Here is a 20,953-nt window from a genome sequence, read left to right on the forward strand (position 1 = left end):
TCTAAAGGCAAGCCGTTCCACTGGTTAATTGTCTTGACTGTTAGGAAGTTTCTCCTCAATTCCAGGTTGCTTCTCTCCTTGATTAGTTTCCATCCATTGTTTCTTGTCTTGCCTTCTGGGGCTTTGGAAAAATAAGTGGACCTGCTCCTTTTTGTGGCAGCCTTAATCCTGGAGAGGCTGCCACAAAGAGGACGCCACAAAAGCTTCTGCTAGAGATAGGAGCACGCATAGGTTCATATCCTTCCGGTTATCACTCGCCACACTTAAGTGGGGCAGAGTGAAACCACAGCCTAATCCCTAGGATGCTAATTGAAATGTACTATGCACACAACAATGGGAAGTCACAGCTATGAGTTCTTTAGCTGGTGGTGTTGGTCTTCCTATGCAAGAACCTAAGATGTCATGATATATCAGCATAGTATATGTCTATAGGTACGGTATATATATATTATATGCATATGTAGTAGTATATGTATAAAATGTATGTATGTACAAAAATAAATACATGCAATAGTGGCGAATATGTATATGTATACATAGAATGTGCAAGTTTATAGTGTAATATATAATAATACGTAATTGTTATTCCTCTGCCTGAGTTGTCAAGACACACCCGGAAGTGTTGATGTTTTTTCCCATGGGAAGGACTATCCTTGTCTGTCATCTTCTTGCACAACCGCATAGCAAGATGGGAATCAGAGTACTTCCACATTCAGATTAGGGATCTGTTATTTGGGGTTGTATGCCCAGGTTGCCGTAGGCTTCCGCTGAAACGGCAGGGATCCCATGTGGCCATCTAGACCACCCCGACGGAACGGATCTACCTTCTTGTATCGTCTGAGGTTGGATTAGCTCCCGAGGAGTTCCTTGGGGGAAGACCAGCGGGTTCCCCTCCTTTTTTTCCTAGCCACTCGCTCGCAAGCGGCACCGGGTGCAGGCGCCGAATTGCGCGTCAGCTTCCGCCTAGGGTTGCGTGACATCCTGAAGCCGCAAAGCAGCCGACCGAGTTGGAGCTTCAAGCAGCCAGCGGAGTTCTTCCCGGCCGCTTCCGATGGCTCCGTTCGCTTGCCCGAGTTGCTACAGTTCGCGGAGTTCGCCACTGACACCCGGGTCTCACAGCCACAGCCTCTTTCCAAGCAGAGCCCCCTAAAAGCCGCAAAGGCCCGGGGCGCCAGTCGCTCTGCTGCTTGTCCCCCAACTGGGGGCTGCGCTCCTTCCCAAGGTGAGCAGACCGCGGTGCGCTCCCTTGCCACCCTCCCTCGCCTTCCCACGAGAACCGCGCGTGGGGGGTTCGCCCAGCCTGCCTGGCCAAAGCCCGGGGGCCCATTGGAGGCAGCGACGGCCGAGCCCTTCCCCTCCACCCTCCCAAAAAGAAGCGAAAGACCCCCGCGCTTCCCTCCGAGGCGCCGGGCGCGCGTGGCTCCCGGGACCCCGGCCCCAAAGCTCCGAGCTTCGCCGGTGGTCCCGGTGCGCGAGCGAGCAGCCGGGCGCCGGGCGCGGCTCCTGCCGGCTCCCCTTCCCCGGCGGCCAGGCGGGGGCGGTGTGCGGATGGCACGCCTGCCTGCCTACCTGCGGCGAGGCAGGGGTTAAGGCTGACGAGCCCCCCCGCCGCCGCCGCCGCCTTCGGCCTGCCCACCGCCGCGCAGGGAGGAGAGGCGGCCGCCGGTGCCCAGCGCAGGTGCCCAGCCGGGCAGGAGAGCCAGGCGCGGGGCTGCGCCCCTCGTGTGGCTGATAAGCGCCTCCCCGGCCGGCTTTTGTGCCCAGCTGGATCGGGCGCGGCGAGTCTTCCCGGCGAGGATCCTGCGTGGGGAGCGCTTTCCGTCCGGGCGTGGCGCGTGGGGAGTTCTTGGGGGTCTCGGCGGGGCCGAGGGAAGGGGTCGCACGCAAAGGGTCGGCTGGGCCAGGCATCTTCCTAATTTGGGGGACTACAGATCCCAGGCTTCCCCACCAGTTCACCGCTCTTCTTAAAAAAAAAAAACCAAGCAGTGGAGCACCCACAAGTTCTGGAGGCAAGCTGTTCCACTGGTTAATTGTTCTCATGGACAGGAAATTTAAAAATAGACTAATCTTTATGGTCAGGGTGTATCTCACCACGAAATTAAGTGCTGTCCACAGTGCACACCACACACAAGTCGAAACCACAAGTCAAAACATAGGTTATAAAGGTCTCCTTCTGTCTCTTTCCCTCTCCTCTCCCTTCGCTCCCTGCTCCCCCAACCGGATTTGCAGTCCTCCTGGGAACCCTGTGTTTTTGAGCTGGCCTTTCCCACCCAAACTCTGCCTAAAACCAAAGTCCTGCACTGATCAGCTGTACGTATTGATTCTGAAGGAGCTGGACTGCAGGGAGACCAGCAAGGCCTCACCTTGAGAGATGGCTGGAGCCCCCACTCAGCAGGTAAGTCTGTCCTCTGCTCCACCTGGCTTCTGCCCCAACTTTGCATCCTACGGGGCAACTCTTCCCTTGCTTTGGGGATCGGCCTGGCCTTCAGTGGAACGGGGGGGGGGGAAAGGTGGGTTAAACCATTGCTCCCCAACAAAGGCAGTGACCAGTGCGCAAGGCTTTGGACTTGAGAGGAGGAAGTAAAAAGGAGATTTTTAAACCACAGATTTCCCCACACTAAAACCGTTCTACCTCCTTCCAAATCCATCTCTCTCTTTTTAAAAATGTAGTATAAATTATGCCAATTGGGGGAATGAAATCAGGAAAAAAAAAACAGGGATGGCCCAATGCTGTTATTTGCTTGGCTATACCTACCCACCCACCCCCGGAAGAGAAGGGAAACTGGGCCAACACTTGAGCTCTCTCTGGGTCCCCCTTTTTCAGGATCCAGTGACGTTTGAGGAGGTGGCGATCTACTTTTCCGCAAAAGAGTGGGAAACGCTGTCCGACTGGCAGAGGAACCTCTACCGGGACGTCATGAAGGACAACTATGAAGCCCTGGTGTCTCTAGGTAGCTCTTTTTCACTGGAAAGGGAAGGAAATAGCAAGATAGTAAGAGATAGCAAAGCCAAAAGTGCAGAAAGACACACACACACACACACACACACACACACACCGAGGAGGGCAGCGAAAGGGCAGGATTCACCCCCATCTCTCTCTCTTTTGGCCCCCAGGTCTCGCCGCGCAACCCCCCAGCGTCCTCCTGCAGATCGGAGCCTGGGAGAAGCCCTGTGCGGGGAGAGCACAGTTCCCAAAGTCCAGAGAGGATTCAAAGGACAATTTGGGGGGTATGTCTGAAGCTGCAGATCCCTGGAGAGGGTTGCCTTCCCTGGAGGCAGAAGGAGAAATCAAAATGGTGCTTCCAACCATCTGCAGGGCTGGGTTTTTCAACTGCAGAGAAGTTGGGGATTTCTGCAGTGGGAGTATGAATAATTTGGGGGAGGGCATGGAAGTGTTGGGGACCACCAGCTCACAACAGCCTGGTAGAATCAAAGGAGGGGATCTTAGAGATCACTTAGTTCAACCCCTGGCTCAGTTCAGGAGATCTTTGACTGCCAAAGGAGAACTTGCCACATTGTGTTGATAGGGCGCCCCCTCCCCCCCCCATTGGCCACTGCAGCGTTGCAACTGGACCTACCCAGATGCTTTGTAACACTCCCCCTCCCCATGATGGCCATTTTCTGACAACTCTGAAAGGTGCCATTTCTCCCCACTCCAAATTATACTGTATTTTTTCCCTCGTGCATCTGCGTAATGCTTTTGTTCGGTCTCTTGTCCCCGCAGGTGGCCAACTGACCATTAAAGAGGAGCCAGCCCTTGATGGAGATGACACGGGTCTGCTGTGCTGTCCACCGGCCCGGAAGGGGAGCCAGCACCATGGGTCCCTCTGTGAGCAGCCCGGGTGGATGGGAGGCTCCCTCGAGTCTGATTCTGCAGTAAACGGATCAGCTGGTCTGTCTCCCGGGGACGTGGGGCTCAAGCGGGAGAACTGCAGCCTGGCAGGTGAGCAAGCTCTGCCGGTGGAATTTCAGGCTGCACCTCGAGGGGCTGGGGAAAGCAGTTTCCGGCCCCTGAGCATCACTCAGCCAGGCACCCATGAGGAGATGCTGCTGATCTGCACCCAGTGCCAGAAATGTTTTCCCATCCATTCTGCTCTCCGCATCCCAATAGTGGTGTCCCGTGGAGCATTGGGGCAGGTGTGCCCTGAATGTGAGCACAGCCATGTTAAGAACCCGCCAACCCCTGCTGAACCCCCAAGCCGAGCTAGGGTGTTGCCCCCCTGCTCCTGTGCACACTGCTCCACGCTGAGCATCCGCCCGAGGGGGGTCCTCAAGGAGGAGAGGCCTTACAAGTGCGGGAAGTGTGAGAAGACCTTCCGATACGCCCACGAGTACAGCTGGCACCAGAAGGTGCACGCTGGAGAGAAGACCTACAGGTGCAATGACTGCGCCAAAGTCTTCCGGCACCAGCAGGAGCTGATGTGGCACCAGCGCACCCACACGGCTGAGTGGCCCCACAAATGTGGCACCTGTGGGAAGAACTTCCGCTTCAAGCAAGAGCTGGCGTGGCACCTGAAGACCCACTCCGTGGAGCGCCCATATAAATGCCCCGAGTGCGAAAAGAGCTTCCGGTACAAGCAGGAATTCATGTGGCACCAGCGGGCCCACGTGGGTGACCGGCCGTACAAGTGTCCGGAGTGCGAGAAGAGCTTCCGCTTCAAGCAGGAGTTCACCTGGCACCAGAGGAGCCATGCCGGAGAGAAGACCTACCGGTGTCCTGGCTGTGAGAAGAGCTTCCGCTACAAGCAGGAGTTTGTCTGGCACCAACGGATCCACACCGGGGAGCAGCCGTACCCCTGCGCCTCCTGCAGCTCCACCTTCACCTGCCGGCAGGAGTACATGCGCCACCAGCGGCTGCACGACGGGGAGAAGCCCTACCAGTGTCCCCACTGTGAAAAGACTTTCCGCCGGGGCTCCACCCTCATCCGGCACCGGCGCATCCACATGGGCGAAGGGCCCTTTAAATGCCCCCATTGCCAGCGGGCCTTTGGCCAGAGCACCAACCTCCTCAAGCACCAGCGGACGCACGGCCTGAAGAGCGAGCCGCTGCGGACTGCCTCAGACTGGCAGCCCTGCCTGCAGGACAGTGTGCCCAGCGTGCTCAGCCTGAAGACGGTTTCAGGGGGGGCCCTGCTCCTGCTAAACCTGCCGGACCCCAACCACGGGAGGGATCCGGGGGCTAAGCCCAATGCATGGGAGCCTCAGATGTGACCTGACTCATGCTGGTGGCATCTTCAGCATGGGAATGTTGGCATTCCTAAAGAGCTGGATTGAGTCCACCATGCGTCAAACCTGCTCCAACTCAGGACCCCAGGAAAGGAAGACCCTTGACTCCATTTGGTTGAAGTGATAAGGTCTTTTACTACCATTTTTTCCCTACATTTTCCATCCACAGTCATGCAATCAGAGAATCTGGGAAGTACGACGGTAGGAAAAACAATCATTTTTCGCAAGAATCTCATTTAGATGTTAATGAGCATTCTATTATTGTATTTATTTACAGAAAGCTTTTGTAAAAAAATAAAAAATAAAAATAAAATTCCGATGAACTACTCTGCGCCCAGCTAAACAACTTTGGAGTTTTATATTTGATGATTGATTGGTTGGTTGGTTGGTTGATGGATGGATTGCTATCCTTCGTTCTCTGCGATGTACCCGTTGCCAGTTCAGGCCCGTGGTTTAGAGGATAATATCCAGGCGAACAATGGAAGATGCATAATCAGAATTTCGGCCTTCCTTATCGCTGAAATAATGGTCAAAATTTCAGAGTGACGTTTTCTTTTCCTTAGGATGTTTAGGCTGCTTTTGGAATTGTAGAATGCAAGAGTTTGGAAGAGATCCTGAAACATCCACAAAGTCCAGGGTTTCTCAGTTTTGGCAACTTTAACTCCTGCTTGAGCAGGGGGCTGGACTAGAAGACCTCCAAGGTCCCTTCCAGCTTCTATTCTATTCTATTCTATTCTATTCTATTCTATTCTATTCTATTCTATTCTATTCTATTCTATTCTATGATGCGGGATTCCAGTCCCCAGAATTTGGGGCGCACTGGATTATCCACCAGAAGGGGGCGCTAAAACCTTCTTGACTAGATGGAACCCTTGAATCTTCTGTTTCTTATCAGCAAGGATGCAGAAGATCAAAGCTATTTTGGTGTATTTGCATATTACAGAGAAAACGGCTTTTTTCACATTGCTGGAGCTGGGGTGGGCAAGGCCTCTGTATGATGCAACCGGCCCGCAGGCCGGCAGTTTGACACCCCTGATATAGATATATAGATATATTTTACACACACACACACAAACACACACTTAATACATATTCCTCTAGGGGTGCTCAGTTTGGGAACTAGTAGCCCAGAGGGAGGCTGCAGAGAAATAATAATAATTATTATTATTAATAATAATAATAATAATAATAATAATAATAATAATAATAATGTTGGAAGGGACCTCGGAGGTCATCTAGTCCAACCCCCTGCTCAGGCAGGAAACCCTACACCATTTCAGAAAAATGGCTGTCCAGTCTCTTCTTAAAAACTTCCAGTGTTGGAGTATTCACCACTTCTGGAAGCAGGTTGTTCCACTGGTTAATTGTTCTAACTGTCAGGAAATTTTTCCTTAGTTCTAGGTTGCTTCTCTCCTTGATGAGTTTCCATCTGTTGCTTCTTGTCCTGCTTTCGGGCGCTTTGGAGAATAGCTTGACTCCCTCTTCTTTGGGGCAGCCCCTGAGATATTGGAATACTGCTATCCTGTCCCCCCTCGTCCTTCTCTTCATTAAACTAGATATACCCAATCAGCCGTTCCTTATATGCTTTAGCCTCCAGTCCCCTGATCATCTTTGTTGCTCTTCTCTGTACTCTTTCTAGAGTCTCAACATCTTTTTTACATCGTGGTGACCAAAACTGAATAAAAAGGAGGGCCCCCGAAACAATCGCCCATCATTCCCAACCATTAAATCAGTTTGAAAACATTCCAGGGAGATAAGGAATAAATTTCCAAGCGCCCTCAGGTAGATGAAGGAAACCCTCCCTTGCAGGGGCTTTACTCGTGGTGAGAAGAAAAACCTACAATGGTGCCTTAATAAGCATCCGTGCAAAGAAAGTGTTCTGGGCACAAATGTTCCCACGGTCAGTTGGTGGGTGTGTGAACATGGGGACGGCACCACAATGGCTGAGGATAAAGTAATAATCCAGGTGGAGCCAAGGAAGGGGCTGCAGGCCACTTCTTCAGTGACAAAGAAAACGTGCTCATTGTAACGAAAACTCAACTTTTCCAACATTGTGCGTCCACTTTTAATTTTTTATAAAATATCAGAGCTCTTTCCAATTCTGGGTGGGGCGCTAATGGGCTTCCTGTCTGATTTGCCCACTTAGTACTGTCCCGGCTCCTTCCCAGGGCTTTCTTCCTCCTGTTGTTAAGGATCTGGGCAAGCAGTTTGGCCAAAGGCCGGTTCAGCCCCTCCTTTCCCAGACAAGTGGGCTACAGTAATCAGCAAGGGGAAGAAGGCTTCAATCAGAACAGAGATGGAAGGGTTCTTGGAGGTCTTCTAGTCCAGCCCCCTGCTCAAGCAAGAGACTCTTCACCATTTCAGATAGGTGGCTGTCCAGTCTTTTCTTAAAAATCTCCAGTGACGAAGCACCTACAACTTCTTGTGGCGAACTGTTCCACTGGTTAATTGTTCTCACTGTCAGGAAGTTTCTCCTTAATTTCAGGTTGCCTCTGTCCTTGAAAAGTGAATGAAAGACTCCTTGCAGTACAGTAGGAAGGACATCAAATTTAGTTTCAGTTCAATTATTTTTGTTAAAGAAGTGCATAGGGACTGCCACCTTTGCAGAACAAATCTTTCGTAGCCAGCTTTCCTTACCAGGTGCACAGACTCAAAATTCAATCAGGAAATGGTAATAAATTCACAATGAAAGGGGGGGGGAAACTCACTGAAAATAGACGTCTGTCTGTATTATGAGTCTAATTTTCTTTATCGTTTTTAAAATTAGAAACCTCAGTTACTGCAGGCTTGTGTTTTTCTCTTTCTTTTCTTTTCTTTTCTTTTCTTTTCTTTTCTTTCTTTTTCTACTTGGCCAAAGTTACCATCTGGCTCTGAAGATTAGAGGTTATAGTGCACATTATTTGCTGCTCCAGCCTTCCCACTTATTTTTACAATGAGACCTGGGCGTTGACTGGGCACAAGGATCCAAAGGAAACCTGGGTTAAGTGTTTATGCAGGCCTATCCTTTCTTCACCCCCACCCCTCTGCCCCTGGCTACACAATGGCAGGAAGGCCAGGGATGGATGTTTGCTCCAAATATCTAATCTCTCTCTCCCCCTCCGTCCTCAGTTGGGTCCATTATCCCCCCCAAAAAAAGCTTGTGCTATCCTTGTGTTATCCCATTTTCTCTCCAAGCCCACCACTGCCCCCCTTCACACTTGTCTAAGCATAACATCTTAAAATTACTGGTTCTTTCTCGTCCATGCCTGCCATCATCCAGAGAAGGACAATGGTGCAAGGTGGTGGAAGAACACGGGATGGTCTGCCTTGAGGACTGTTGACCGTTAGCATTTCTGCAAGAGGACTTCTGCAGAATGGGGACAAGCTCTATCAAACCATGAGCAACTTTGGGATTGCAACTTTCATCATCCCCGACAACATGGCCAAAAATCAAGGAAGATGAGTCTAGTCCTACATCATCAAGGAACTCATCTGTGTGACTTGATGGCTCACATCCTGATGGCATTTGGGAAGCTAATGAAGGCCTTGCTCAATGTTCCTCAAGAAGAGGTGTAGAGTTCAACTCCCAGAATTCCCCAGCCAGCTTTGCTGGCAGTTGAAGTCTACAGCTCTTCAAGTTGTCAAGGTTGGGAAACAACCTAGTCAGTCGCCACACTTACGTGGCTTCCCCCTCGTCCTGCCCTAAGTGTGGAGACTAACTAGGTTAATGTTTCTCAACCTTTTACCTCTTCTGGTATTGTTCTTGGGTTTTTTTAATCGTAAACCCTACCCCAAAACTTGTTAGGAGTTGGGTGACCAGTAAGTTGCTTAAATCAATAAATAAATATGCTCAAAGCGGCTGTAAAATACAATCACATAAGTCCTTTATTCTCTTGATTGTTGTTATTGTTGTTTTTTGCATTTAACAGTGTTCCAAATAATTATAACGTGACAGTCAAAGATTACATCTTTTAGCGTTTCCCATACCTGGTTTGCAATTATACCTATTGTTGCAGTGATGGTAGGGAAGATACAATGCAGGGCTGTTGTTCCTTTAATTAAAGGTTTCTTCGCTAAAGCTCTTACTGTAGGTTGATTGCTCCCAATTGATTGTGACTGGAGGGGTTAGTGGATCCCTTCCTTCTGGCCACTTCATTGGTTTTTCTTAATTAAGTTGTGTTGTCTTCTATTCTTGGGATGAATGTGGAAGCTTTAAGTGCTACTTTTCATTTTATTTCGACGGTACCATTTTGCTAGGGAAAAAAAATGCAAAGAATGCCAGAAAGAGAAGTAAAAAAAAATAAACAGTAATTAAAGTTTCCTTCCTCGTGGGCTAACCCAAACTGATTGGCGCAATTAAAAGAGACTTTAAGGTGCTATTCATCACTAACATCCACTTGTGAGCCACAGGCAATGAAGGGTTTGTAAGGCGCTTGAGTAAATAGAAGTTAGCCACCAATTCTCTCCTGTGAAAGAGGGGAAAAATACTCCTCTGTGACGCCTGTGGAATGGCTGCCTGTCCTTCCTGCATTCAGAGTATGGAGGAAAAAACAACAACGTAACTTAATACATGAAACTGATTGATTTGTGCCATCAGTCAGAGCTCTTAGTTCCTTGTGTGTCCGATCACACTTGGCCAATAATTCTAGTTTAGTCTAGTCTAGTCTAGTCAAGTCTAGTCTAGTCTATTTCTATTCTACTCTGTTCTTCATTTCTCCTATTCCTTTTCTACTCTTCTCTATTCATTACTCATTCCACTCCAGTCCAGTCTATTTCTATTCTACTTTGTTCTTCATTTCTCCTATTCTATTCCTATTCTACTCTACTCTATTCATTACTCTATTCCATTCCATTCCATTCTATTCCACACAGGTGGACTTTGTCCAGCATGATCTGTCCCCAACTTGGTCCTTCAGGACTTCCAATGGTGCTTCTATCATGGCTGTAATTGAGTTTCTCCACCTTTCTTTTCGTCATCTTCTTTTTCCTTATCCAGCATAATAGGCCTTTCAAGAGAATTGAGTTTTTGCATCGATCAGCTGATGGATCATGTGCTACCAGATTGCTATTGGTATTGGTATTGGTTGGTATTGATCCTTAGTGACCAGATAGGTGGGCCTTGTCCAGGATCTTGTTTCCTTTAATTCCAACAACAGGCTGGGAATCACCGGCCCAAGAAATCAACATTTCCCTGCAGACGTGATTATTGGAGGGATTTCTACATTCCCAGGATCGGTCCTTTCTATGTTTGGCACATCTGCCAAGATGCTGCTAAAAAAAGGAACTTCTCCTTCTCACGGACCAAATTCAGAGAGGAAAAACAGCCCTGGGAAGCTCCTGTAATACCATTCCCAACCCAAATTTGAAAGTTATTTTGGGGAGGGGGAGAGGATGCTGCGTGAGACAATGGGTGCTGATCTGCCTCACCAGGCTACTCCAGCTTGTTAGGGGCCAGCCATCATCAGCAGCCCCTCAAACAGCCTGGGTTCACTCCATAAACCAAAGCCATGACTTGGCTTTGGAAAAAGCTTGGAGGTTTTTGTGCGTGTCCTGCAAATACAGCCTCTTTCTAGCCTTTCTGGTTACCGGAGGGAAAGGAGAAACATATTCCTGGATCAGGCACATTCAGCTGAGCATGCTGTTGTGTGAGCTCAGCCACATGGATCCCTAAACTAGGATTGGAAGCTTAACGTATTGTGCAACTGTCAGCCCTGAGGGGTTCAACTGAATAAATCATAGTGTGTGAGATCATGGCTTAACGTGACTGCCTCTCTCCATTCTCTTTTTCTCTGTTCCCATTGGGTCCCATCATTCCAAACCAATTTGCCCCAGGGAGAAAAACCTTGGAGGTCCACAGAGTAAAGAGTTCTGCTAAACATCATCACCGTTTGTGTATTTGGAATCAGCCGCTCCACCTTTCGGAAACCTTATGAGAAGTTGGAACCAATTTGGAAAAGTGGCCTGTTCCATATCATGCTTGTCAGTTTTATATCTCGGAGTCTGGAGCTTGCAAATTTATCTGGCAGGATCTTTTAATTAGCCCTTGGCTTGTTTTTTTTTTTTAAAAAAAAACTTCTCCTGCAAAATAAACACATTTTTTGATCTATTGAATTTCTCTCTTCACAGGACATGCTAGTCTTTCCCAAAATAAACCTTGGGATGGCTGCCCCCCCCCCTTTCTACAGGAAGAGAGTGGCTGCTTGCTCTCCATTTCAGCCTAGTCCGTGTATTGTGTGAATCCGATCGAAGGGCAGTAAAGTGGAAAGAGGTGGTCTTGTGAGCTTTTTAAAAACAAGTGCAAAGGGGTGTGGTGTTTCTCTGGTTTTTCTTTTTAGCATTTCTTGAAAAACGGATCCCCAAAGGGATCTTAGCTGCTGCTTTCTTCTTTTCCTAGTGCAGATGGGTAAGTCTGAAGTCTTTGGAGGATAGGTGGGGTAAATTGTCCTTCGTCTTTTCTCCCGTGTCCTACCAGTGGTCCCTGGGAAGGATTAAAACCTGAACTCAACACTTTTACCAGAAAGAGAACCAAGACCTCGGGCCAGTTGACTAAATTTATCTCTCTGCAGCTGGCCAAGATGTGTGTGTGTGTCTGTCTCTTTCTAGTGTGTGTACTATATATATATATGCTTGTTTTTATCCCAGCAAATGCTCCCTGATGCTGGTTTGTATTCTCAGCTTCCTTCTTTGCTTTCCACAGAGAGTTGACTAATTGTGGTGCCTTCCTCCTCGTGCCTCATCTTGCTTTCTTCTCCAGAAGTCCTTCATCTCCTGGAAGGCTGTCAGCAGGAAGGCAGGTTCCTGTTTGTGTCTGCTGGCCCAGGGAAGGGTGACCTCCTTGCTCTCGGCTCCTTGGTGACCCTGGCGGGGCTCCACCAGAGCAGCCTCTCTTTGCAAAACATCCCTTCCCAGGGAACAATAGCCTGGCCAGCCCTGGCCCACCAAGGCCTTCAGGATCAGGGGATGGGGAAGAAGAGAGGGTCAGCTGGCCCATGAAGTGTGTAGAGCACTCTTTCCCAACTTTGGGCAACATTAAGTTAGGTAGGCTTCCACTCCCAGAATTCCCCAGCCGATATGAGCAATAGAGTAGAGTAGAGTAGAGTAGAGTAGAGTACAGAATACAGAGTACAGATTAGAATAGAATAGAATAGAATAGAATAGAATAGAATAGAATAGAATAGAATAGAATAGAATAGAGCTGGAAGGGACCTTGGAGGTCTTCTAGTCCAACCCCCACTCAGGCAGAAAACCCTATACCATTTAAGACTAATGGTTGTCCAATCTCATAATACATTAATATTATGGGAAAGTCAATTCTGATCGGATGTTAGAAAAAACTTTCCTAAAAGGGCATTTGCATTTTGGAACCCGCAACTCGAGGTCCCTTGGATGTATTCAAGCGTTTTTGAGATGCTATAATTTAGGGTCTGAGCTAAATTGGTCTCCATAACCTCAGTCACCTCTTCAAACTCTAGCATTCTGTGATTGATGTGGAGAAATCTCAGCCACAGCTCTAATGCTCCCATTAAAAGGCAGCTTTAAATCATGGTAATTCTTAACCTCAGCTGTCTTGGGCAGAGGCTCTAATGATAAAGCATAGCGGTTTACCGATGCTGGGTCTGTGCCAGGCCCCTGGATGCCTGTAAGTGGGCAGCTGTTACCTAGTTAAACTCTAGATACCTACAAAAGGAGCCTTAATCTGGATCACCCTTTCCATGGACAGCCTCCACACAAGATGCCCAAACCAAGATATTCATCAGGTTGAGCATCATAAAACCAGTATGTGTGTATGTGTGTGTGTGTGTGTGGGAAATGAATGGATGTCAGGCTGATTCCTCTTTGAAATCAGAGCCCCCCCAATCCACAAAGGAAAGCCACAAGATAACAAGGGGGGGGCTCTATTTTGCAGAATCAAAGCACAAGGCAGCCACAGACTTCAAAGACGACCCTTTGAATCTTGCCATTCACTTTCCCTTCCTGAAAGGAAAAGCCAGAAATCCCCCCTCACCCCCCCCCCATTCTTCCTGTTTACGATCCAAAATGGATGCAGTGGGATCTTTCCCGGCTGCTTCAGGTTTGCTGCGTTTGAAGGCTCATCCCTCACATCTTCTGACAAAGATGCTCTGAGACTTCCTTTTTATGCCATGTTCCCACCAGGTTGCCTTCCTCTTCCTCTCTTGCCCAGCATTGCCTCAGTGTTATCAATCAGAATAGAGCTGGAAGGGACCTTGGAGGTCTTCTAGTCCAACCCACTGCTCCAGCAGGAGACCCTATACCAGGGGTGTCAAACTGCCGGCCCGCGGGCTGGATGCATCATAGCGAAAATGCGCCCATTCCGTTGTTGGCAATGGAAAAAAAGTCACGATATGTCGTGACACGTCACGTGATTTTGCAAGTTTGATACCCCTGCACTATAACATTTCAGATAGATAGCTGTCCAGTCTCTTCTTAAAAGCCTCCAGTGATGGAGCACCTACAACTTCTGGAGGTAATTCTGTTCCATTGGTTGATTGCCCTCACTGTTTGGAAGTTTCTCCTTAATTCCAGGTTGCTTCTCTCCTTGATTAGTTTCCACCCATTGCTTCTTGTCCTGCCTTGGGGTGCTTTGGAGAATAGCTTGACCCCTCTTCTTTGTGAAAGCTCCTCAATATTGGAATACTGCTATCATGTCACCGCTAGTTCTTCTCTTCCCTAGATTAGACATAGCCAGTTGCCCCACAATCATTCATCAACTATTTTAGCCTCCAGCCCCCTAATCATCTTTGTTGCTCTTTCTCTGCACTCTTTCTGTCTAGAGTCTCAGCATCTTTTGGATGGCTGGGGAACTCTGGGAGTTGAAGTCCACATCTGCAACTTGCCAAGGGTGAGAATTGCTGGCTGAGGCTGTGGTTTGCCCAATGCTTTCTTCAGTTGACAGACCATGGTTTAACCAAGCATGGCTTAGGGCAATGTGGCGCAAAGCATTCCAGCGAATTCATCCTAAAGAGACAAACTTTTTGACAATCCTAACATTTAACCCATCCACCAAAGAAGTAGAAATGGGAGCATTCCTAGAGGAATACACCCCCACCCCCACCCAATTGTTTTCCACCTTCTGCAGGACTCCTCTCTTCCTTCGGGGAGAGGAAATTAGCAGCAGGAATGGCAAAACGGCAGCTTCCACCTGAGTTAAGTGTTAATTAAAATCCGATCACCTTCCTGAATAGGGGCAGGAACCTGGCTACCCTGGGGGTATTTGTAGAAATTAGAAGATTGTGTGAGGTGTTGTTTTTTTTCCCCCTTTAGTGCCCATTGGGGAAAAAGTAGTAAAATTGCCACACCTGGTTTACAGAAGGAGATTGCTATCAGGTGCTCTCATTGTTAGCTTCTGCAGGTATGACAATGGTTTCCCTCCAGGGATGGACGATTCATTTTTGGCAGTACATGGAGGTCAAAAGGGGCCCCTTGGGCAGACAAATCCGAGCTTGTCTTCGAGGTGTGGTTTACTAAGGTTTTATAAAGTGGTACTAATACTTCACGTGGTTTTGATTCTACGCCTCTGTTTATGCAACCAAGGATTGTATTAGCTTTTTAGGTGGCTTCCGCACACTGCTGGCTTGTGTTTAAATGATTGTCCACATAAAACTACAAGATAGCTTTTCTCTCTCTCTTTTTGATGGATGTAATATGCTGTCAGGGTCTTTCAGAATGGGGGTGTTAAGCAGGGGCCAGAAGGGGTCAAGAAAGTAAAAAAGTCCATTGCATTCACACAACTGATGACCCCAGGGGTGGGATTCAAATAGGTGAACAACTGGTTCTCTGTGTGGATGCCGCTTCCGGAAGTCCATTCTGGACCTGGGCAACAAAAAATTAGCTACCGGTTTTGTAGAACTGGTGTGAACCAACCAGATCCCAATTCTCCTTGCAGAAGTTCACACGCTCCAGCCCAGGAACCTCAGCATCCCGTGGGAGTCCCAAGAAATAGGCCTTGTATCCTGAAGTGTGTGCCGGGGGTGGGGGTGGGGGGTGGGGGGTGGGGGATGGGGGGTGTCTGCTTTCCTTTCTCTCACAACAGGGATGTGCAACTGTTTTTTCAGGCTAGGAGTGACACTCCTCTTATTGCCTTGCATTGCACAAGTCTCCTGTGTCCCTCAACCTTTCAGAATGGTAATGTCTTTTCCGAATGGCAAAAGAAATTTAAACCTCTCATTTATCTTCTGTGAATAGAACAGAACATAACAGAATATAGAATAGAATAGAATAGAATAGAATAGAATAGAATAGAATAGAATAGAATAGAATAGAATAGCACTTGCATTGTTCAGTCTTGATGGATCCTTAGGAAAGATTTAAGAGCTCAAATGCCTGGCGGTTTACTGTTTGGGTCTACCATCTTTCAAAACTTCGGTGCTTCTTACTTGATTTTGGGAGGGAAATTTCATCCTCCGTCTACTGCTGGAGTTTAAAATAGACGGGCTGGATTGTCAAATGGGGTGAAGGAGGTCAGTCCTCCTCTCGACCCTTTTCACACTCCCTCCCTCCCACGGACAGATCCCAGAGCCAAGACGTCTCTGCTGCCATTTCAGCCATCACCCCCTTATCGCCTTCCTCCTTCAGGGAATGCAATTTGGCAGGCCTTGGAAAAACACCAGGGAAGGGAAAGAAAAACAGCTCAGGAGGGTCTGGGGACAGCAAAGACCCTCCTCGCCCTCAACAAATGGGAGAGAGGCCAACTGCAATGTTGAAGCTCTCCATTGGAAATGTAGGCACCGTTGTGCACCGGGCAGAGATCAGCCCTAAAATGTTTTAGGTAGCCCTTGATTTATAGCAGTTTATTTAGTGACGGTTCAAAGTTATGTCACCGAAAAAAGGAACTTATGACCATTTTTCACACTTACAACCGTTGCAGCATCCCTCCCCAGGGTCACCTGATCAAAATCTGGATGCTTGGCAACTGACTCATATTTATGACAGTTGCAACGTCCTGGGGTCCCTTGATCCCCTTTGGTGAGCTTCTGACGATCCAGATTCAGTTAACAACCCTGTTATTAAGAAATGCAACTGTGGCAAGAAAAGTCGTCAAGTGGGACAAACTCATTTAACAAATGTTTGACTCAGCAACATTAAATTTTGGGTTGTAATTTGAGGACAACTTGCATTTCAATACAGTGCAAAAATTGTGTGGTCTAGGGTTTCCTGCCTGAGCAGGGGGGTTGGACTGGAAGACCCTCTAGACCCCTTCCAATTAGGTTATTCTCAATTCTTCCTTAACCAGCCCCACACTAAGCATCACAAAGGTCCCACTTCCTTTCCCCCCCCCCCCCCGCTCCCCGGCTTGCAGAGCAGGACATAACTAGAGGACCATTCAGGCATGCGCCTCGGTGTGCAGCTTTGTGGCATCGTTCCATTTCTGCTGCCCTGCAAATGTGGGAAGGGGATTTATAGCCTCTTGTTGCGGGGTTCTCACAGGGAGGGGGGGTCCCAGCCCTGTTGCTGTGCCCTGACGAATGAATGGGGCATCCGGTTTGGAAAATTCCCACACAGAGGCCAGCGAGAACAAACAGGAGTCTCCCTTGTGCCTTCTTAGGGCTTTCTGAATCCTCTTTGTGTCTCAGGAGGTGTGCGGGGAGGGGAGAGTGTTCGCAGTGACAACCGACAACCCAACAGCTCAGGGCCCAGATGGGAGACCAGCTTGGGTTGCAAAGATCTGAACGCCCACTTGAAGGCGTCAGAGAGCTCTGTTCAGCCATTAGTGGTCATCTGAATTTTTTTTATTATTATTATTATTTTGCAGCCGGAGCAGGCAGCCAAAATCTTTTTGGTGTCTCCCGCCAGACCACCAAATGAACTCCCACCACCACCCAAAAAAAAACAGGACTTTCAGCAGCCAAGAATTTGAATTGAAGATTTGAGCAGGTCTTCCTGGTTCCTCTTTACAAAAATTCTTATTTAGGCTCTTGTACCCGCACAACTCATTTGCATGCCCAGAGGCCCTGGCACAAAAGGGCTATTTTGGGGGTTCCAACTGGCCGGAAAAAAGAAAAGCACCAAAAACTCGCAGCATCTTGAAAAATATATATTAGTTGGTCTAATGGAGGTATTTCCTCCTCTGTGGATTTTTTTTAAACCTTCCCTGCCCATCACCTGTTATTGTTCCTTGCAAAAGAGAAAGCGTGCAGCAGACATTGTGGTGCAAGCCTAAGCAACTAAGGAGAAATTCCCTGGCGATGAGAACAATTAGCCAGTGGAACGACCTGCCTCCAGAAGTTGTGGATGCTCCATCACTGGAGGCTTTCAAGGAGAGACTGGCCAGCCACTTGTCAGAAATGGTAGATAGAATCTCCTGACTGAGCAGGGGGTTGGACTAGAAGACCTCCGAGGTCCCTTCCAACTTCAGAGGTTCCCCGGGGGGAGGCAGGCTTGTTCCCTCGGGACGCGGGTGGCTGGGGCTGGGGGCGACTGGAGCGCGCCCGGTACAGCTGCCTCCCGGGAAGGCGCTTCCCTCTCACCCCCCCCCACTCCCACCCCCAGCCCCCCTCCCAGCGAAGGGCGGGGTCAGGCGCGGAGCCCTCTTTAAGCGCCCTGGGCGCGCCGGCAGCAGCAGCAGCCTGCTGGGCGGCCGTCGGAGGGGCCGATCGGAGGGCAGGATGGAGGATCAGGACTACGCCTACGACGAGGAGCCGTCGGGCAACTGGAGCGAGGCCGGGGGGCTGGGGGGCTGCTTCTGGGAAGAGGCCGAGACGGACTGGGAGCTCTCCTTCTCGTTGCTGCCCGTGCTCTACATGCTGGTCTTCGTGCTGGGGCTGTCGGGCAACGGGCTGGTGCTGCTGACCGTCTGGAGGGGCGCGCCGGCCAAACGGCGCCCGGCCGACGCCTACATCGGCAACCTGGCGCTGGCCGACCTGGCCTTCGTGGTGACGCTGCCGCTGTGGGCCGCCTACACGGCGCTGCGCTTCCACTGGCCCTTCGGCTCGGCGCTCTGCAAGCTCAGCAGCTACCTGGTGCTGCTCAACATGTTCGCCTCCGCCTTCTGCCTGGGCTGCCTGGGCTTCGAGCGCTACCTGGCCATCGTGCACGCCCTGCCGCGCTCGGCCGGCCGGCCGGCCGCCTCTTGCTCGACCTCGTGGCGGCCGCGCGCCTCCCGGCTGCTCTCGCTGGCTGCCGTCTGGCTGCTGGCCGGCTTCCTGGCGTTGCCCGCCCTGCTGTTGCGCCGGACGCGGCTGAGCCCCCGCGACGGCGGCAACGGCTCGGCGCTGGAGTGCGACATGGATTTCAGCGGCTGGGCCGGCAGCGCCGAGGAGGCAGCCCGCTGGCTGGCGGCGCTGAGCCTGGCCACGACGACGCTGGGCTTCGTGCTGCCGCTGCTGCTGCTGACGCTGTGCTACTGCTGCATCGGCGCGGCTGTCAGCCGCCACTTCCGACGGCGCGCCCGGCAGGAGGAGAGCCGTCGGGGGCGGCGGCCGCTGCGCATCATCGTGACGCTGGTAGCCGTCTTCGCCCTGTGCTGGCTGCCCTTCCACCTGCTGAAGAGCCTCTACGTGCTGGCCTGGGCGGGCGCGCTGAGCCTGCCCTGCGCCTGGCTGGAGCTGATCCTGCGCTTGCACCCCTACACCACCTGCCTGGCCTACATTAACAGCTGCCTCAATCCCTTCCTCTACGCCTTCTTCGACGGCCGCTTCCGCGCCCAGTGCCTGCTGCTGCTCGGCCTCCGCCCGCCCCGCCGCGGCCCCGCCGGCTCCGTCTCGTCCACGCTCAGCGGCCAGACGCAGAAGTCGGAGCTGCCCTCCTCGGGCACCAAGGTGTAGCGGAGGGGACTTGGACGGGAAGAGATCGCCAAGCCGGCGCCCGCCTGGTCCGCCCCGTCTTGAGACTTTCCCTTGCCTGGCTTCGGACTGGTTTCCTCTCGCGACCCGGGGATTCACCGTTTCGGGGCAGGTCCTTGCGGTGGACAGCTCCCTTGTACCCAATAAAGGCTTCTCTTTCTCTTCGGTGGGGGGAAAAAAACGAGAGTCGGTTCTTTTCTAGCTGTTTCGGGCTGGCGCGGCGTTTTTGTTGTTGTTGTTTTTTTTTTTAAAGCGGGAGGGGTGAAGTTCCTCCAGTGGGGGAGAAGCGGGGAATGCCCGAAGCGAAGGGGTTTTTCCCCGCGGAGAGGCGACGCCAAGCTGGATTCAGAATGACAGAATAAGAGAGTTGGAAGGGACCTTGGAGGTCTTCTAGTCCAACCCCCTGCTCAAGCAGGAGACCCTGTGCCATCTCTGACAAGTGGCTGTCCAGTCTCTTCTCAAAAGCCTCCAGTGATGGAGCAGCCACAGCTTCTGAAGGCAAGCCGTTCTGTTGGTTGGTTGTCCTGCCAGAGATTTTCTCCATAACTCCAGGTTGCTTCTCTCCTTGCAGTGCAGTGGAAAGGACATCAAATTTAGTTCCAATCCTGCCCTTAAAAAGAGGCTTAAAAAACACCTAGGTCTAATTCCCCAAAGTTCTTAATTTCTAAGAACTTGCTCCTTTGAAGGGTGCTGATTTGGAGGGGAAAGGATAAATACGTGTCAGATAAGGAAAAGGGAAATCAGCTTCAGTCTGTGCTCCTTAGCATCTCCAAATAATCACACTGTCTTGGGTATACATACATCCCTGTACCCCAAAATGGTAGATTTTCCCAGCCTGTGTATTCCCCCAGAGGTCTGGATCCCAACCTCCAGCTTTCCTGGTAATGGGTCTTCCTAGTCAGGCAATTCTAGGAGTACAAAATCCACACATCTAGAGATGGTTTGGTTGGGAAACACCCTTGTATGACAAAACCCCATCCTACTCTTCCTAGATCGGTTGGATCTAAATTCTCATTGCCCCCGTCTGGCTGGGAAATACAACTATCGTCCGAGTGGGATTGTTTTGAATGCCACTGATGGAAGACTTCTGCTGTCCTTCCACGTCACGCTTACCAGGTTTGACCTGCACTCACAAGCAGCTATTTTGGAAAAGAGAAGCAGCAAGCAAAAGAGGTGTAGCAGGGCTGACCTGAGCAAGGGAAACGGGGAGGCTGGAGAACCCCGGAAAGACCACACAAAGCCACGCTATTCTGCGCCTCTCCTGGGAAGCTGCCCTGTCCCACATCTGCAGGGCATCTCCCCAAGGGAGCCAAAAGACAGATGACAAGGCTTCAGTGTCCCAAGGCAACAGAAAACTTGGCAACCTTTGGGGTTCAGCCCCAGATGCGACCTGCATGTCCCCGGTTCCACTGTCCCCCCCCCCCCTTGGCAAGAGGCAGAGGAGAAACAGCTGAGGCTTTCTCATCTCGTGAAGGGAAAAGGGGGCTTGTAGACAATAGCGAGGACTAGGAAGAGAATGCAGCCCTCTCTCCTACATGACGCACCGGTGTGGGGGGTGTGTGCCAGGGGGTAGGCACCCTTCAACTTGCATTGGAGACTGGGGAATGGGGTGCCATGTGGACAGGGGGTACCTCCGAAAAGCACCACTGCTGAGCTCAGGTCCTGGGGAAGCTGGCAGTTGGGACAATGAATCGTCTCAGTTGCCCAGCTTTTCACGAAGGCTCTTTCATCAGCCAGGCGCTGATCTAAGCAGCTGCACCCTCCATCACAAAAGGGGTACAGTGATAAGGGTGGTGGGAAGGGAGTGGGGGAAGGAATGTCTTAGCAGCTGGGAGAGGACTTTGGGAGATTCAGCCACTGAGGGATGGAGAAATACATCAGGTTGGAGAAGCATCTCCTGGATCCACCTACAGAAGCAAATAAGTTTGCACCAGGCTGCTGACTGGAAG

The 20,953-nt window shown here is 50.4% G+C and overlaps 2 protein-coding genes across 3 annotated transcripts; both read left to right on the forward strand.

Annotated features, from left to right (window-relative positions):
- The first annotated feature begins 75 nt into the window (after positions 1–75).
- On the forward strand, positions 76–5,554 carry LOC120303202 (zinc finger protein 268-like). 2 transcript variants are annotated; one of them, XM_039332512.1, is made up of 5 exons: positions 76–1,222; positions 2,230–2,395; positions 2,825–2,951; positions 3,115–3,228; positions 3,725–5,554. In XM_039332512.1, the coding sequence occupies exons 2-5, from the start codon at positions 2,372–2,374 to the stop codon at positions 5,209–5,211; spliced, it is 1,752 nt and encodes a 583-aa protein (XP_039188446.1). In that variant the 5' UTR covers positions 76–1,222; positions 2,230–2,371; the 3' UTR covers positions 5,212–5,554. The 2 variants fall into 2 exon arrangements, with proteins under 2 accessions (XP_039188446.1, XP_039188447.1); XM_039332513.1 differs by having other exon boundaries at positions 2,330–2,395.
- A 12,212-nt stretch (positions 5,555–17,766) lies between these two features.
- Positions 17,767–19,185, forward strand: LOC120303235 (apelin receptor-like). The gene has a single exon (XM_039332600.1). The coding sequence runs from the start codon at positions 17,829–17,831 to the stop codon at positions 18,984–18,986; it is 1,158 nt and encodes a 385-aa protein (XP_039188534.1). The 5' UTR covers positions 17,767–17,828; the 3' UTR covers positions 18,987–19,185.
- Positions 19,186–20,953: the final 1,768 nt, after the last annotated feature.

Source organism: Crotalus tigris, unplaced genomic scaffold (assembly GCF_016545835.1).
Source record: "Crotalus tigris isolate CLP2741 ecotype Arizona unplaced genomic scaffold, ASM1654583v1 scf7180000024461.5605484, whole genome shotgun sequence".
In the NCBI taxonomy this organism is placed as follows: domain Eukaryota; kingdom Metazoa; phylum Chordata; class Lepidosauria; order Squamata; family Viperidae; genus Crotalus; species Crotalus tigris.

What these genes read in the sequence shown, in the direction of transcription:
- LOC120303235 (XM_039332600.1), top strand. Translation starts at nt 17,829, where the DNA reads ATGGAGGATCAGGACTACGCCTACGACGAGGAGCCGTCGGGCAACTGG.
- LOC120303202 (XM_039332512.1), top strand. Translation starts at nt 2,372, where the DNA reads ATGGCTGGAGCCCCCACTCAGCAG. An exon ending in TGAAGCCCTGGTGTCTCTAG is followed by an intron (nt 2,952 to 3,114) that starts GTAGCTCTTTTT and finishes TTTGGCCCCCAG; the next exon opens with GTCTCGCCGCGCAACCCCCC. An exon ending in TTCAAAGGACAATTTGGGGG is followed by an intron (nt 3,229 to 3,724) that starts GTATGTCTGAAG and finishes TTGTCCCCGCAG; the next exon opens with GTGGCCAACTGACCATTAAA.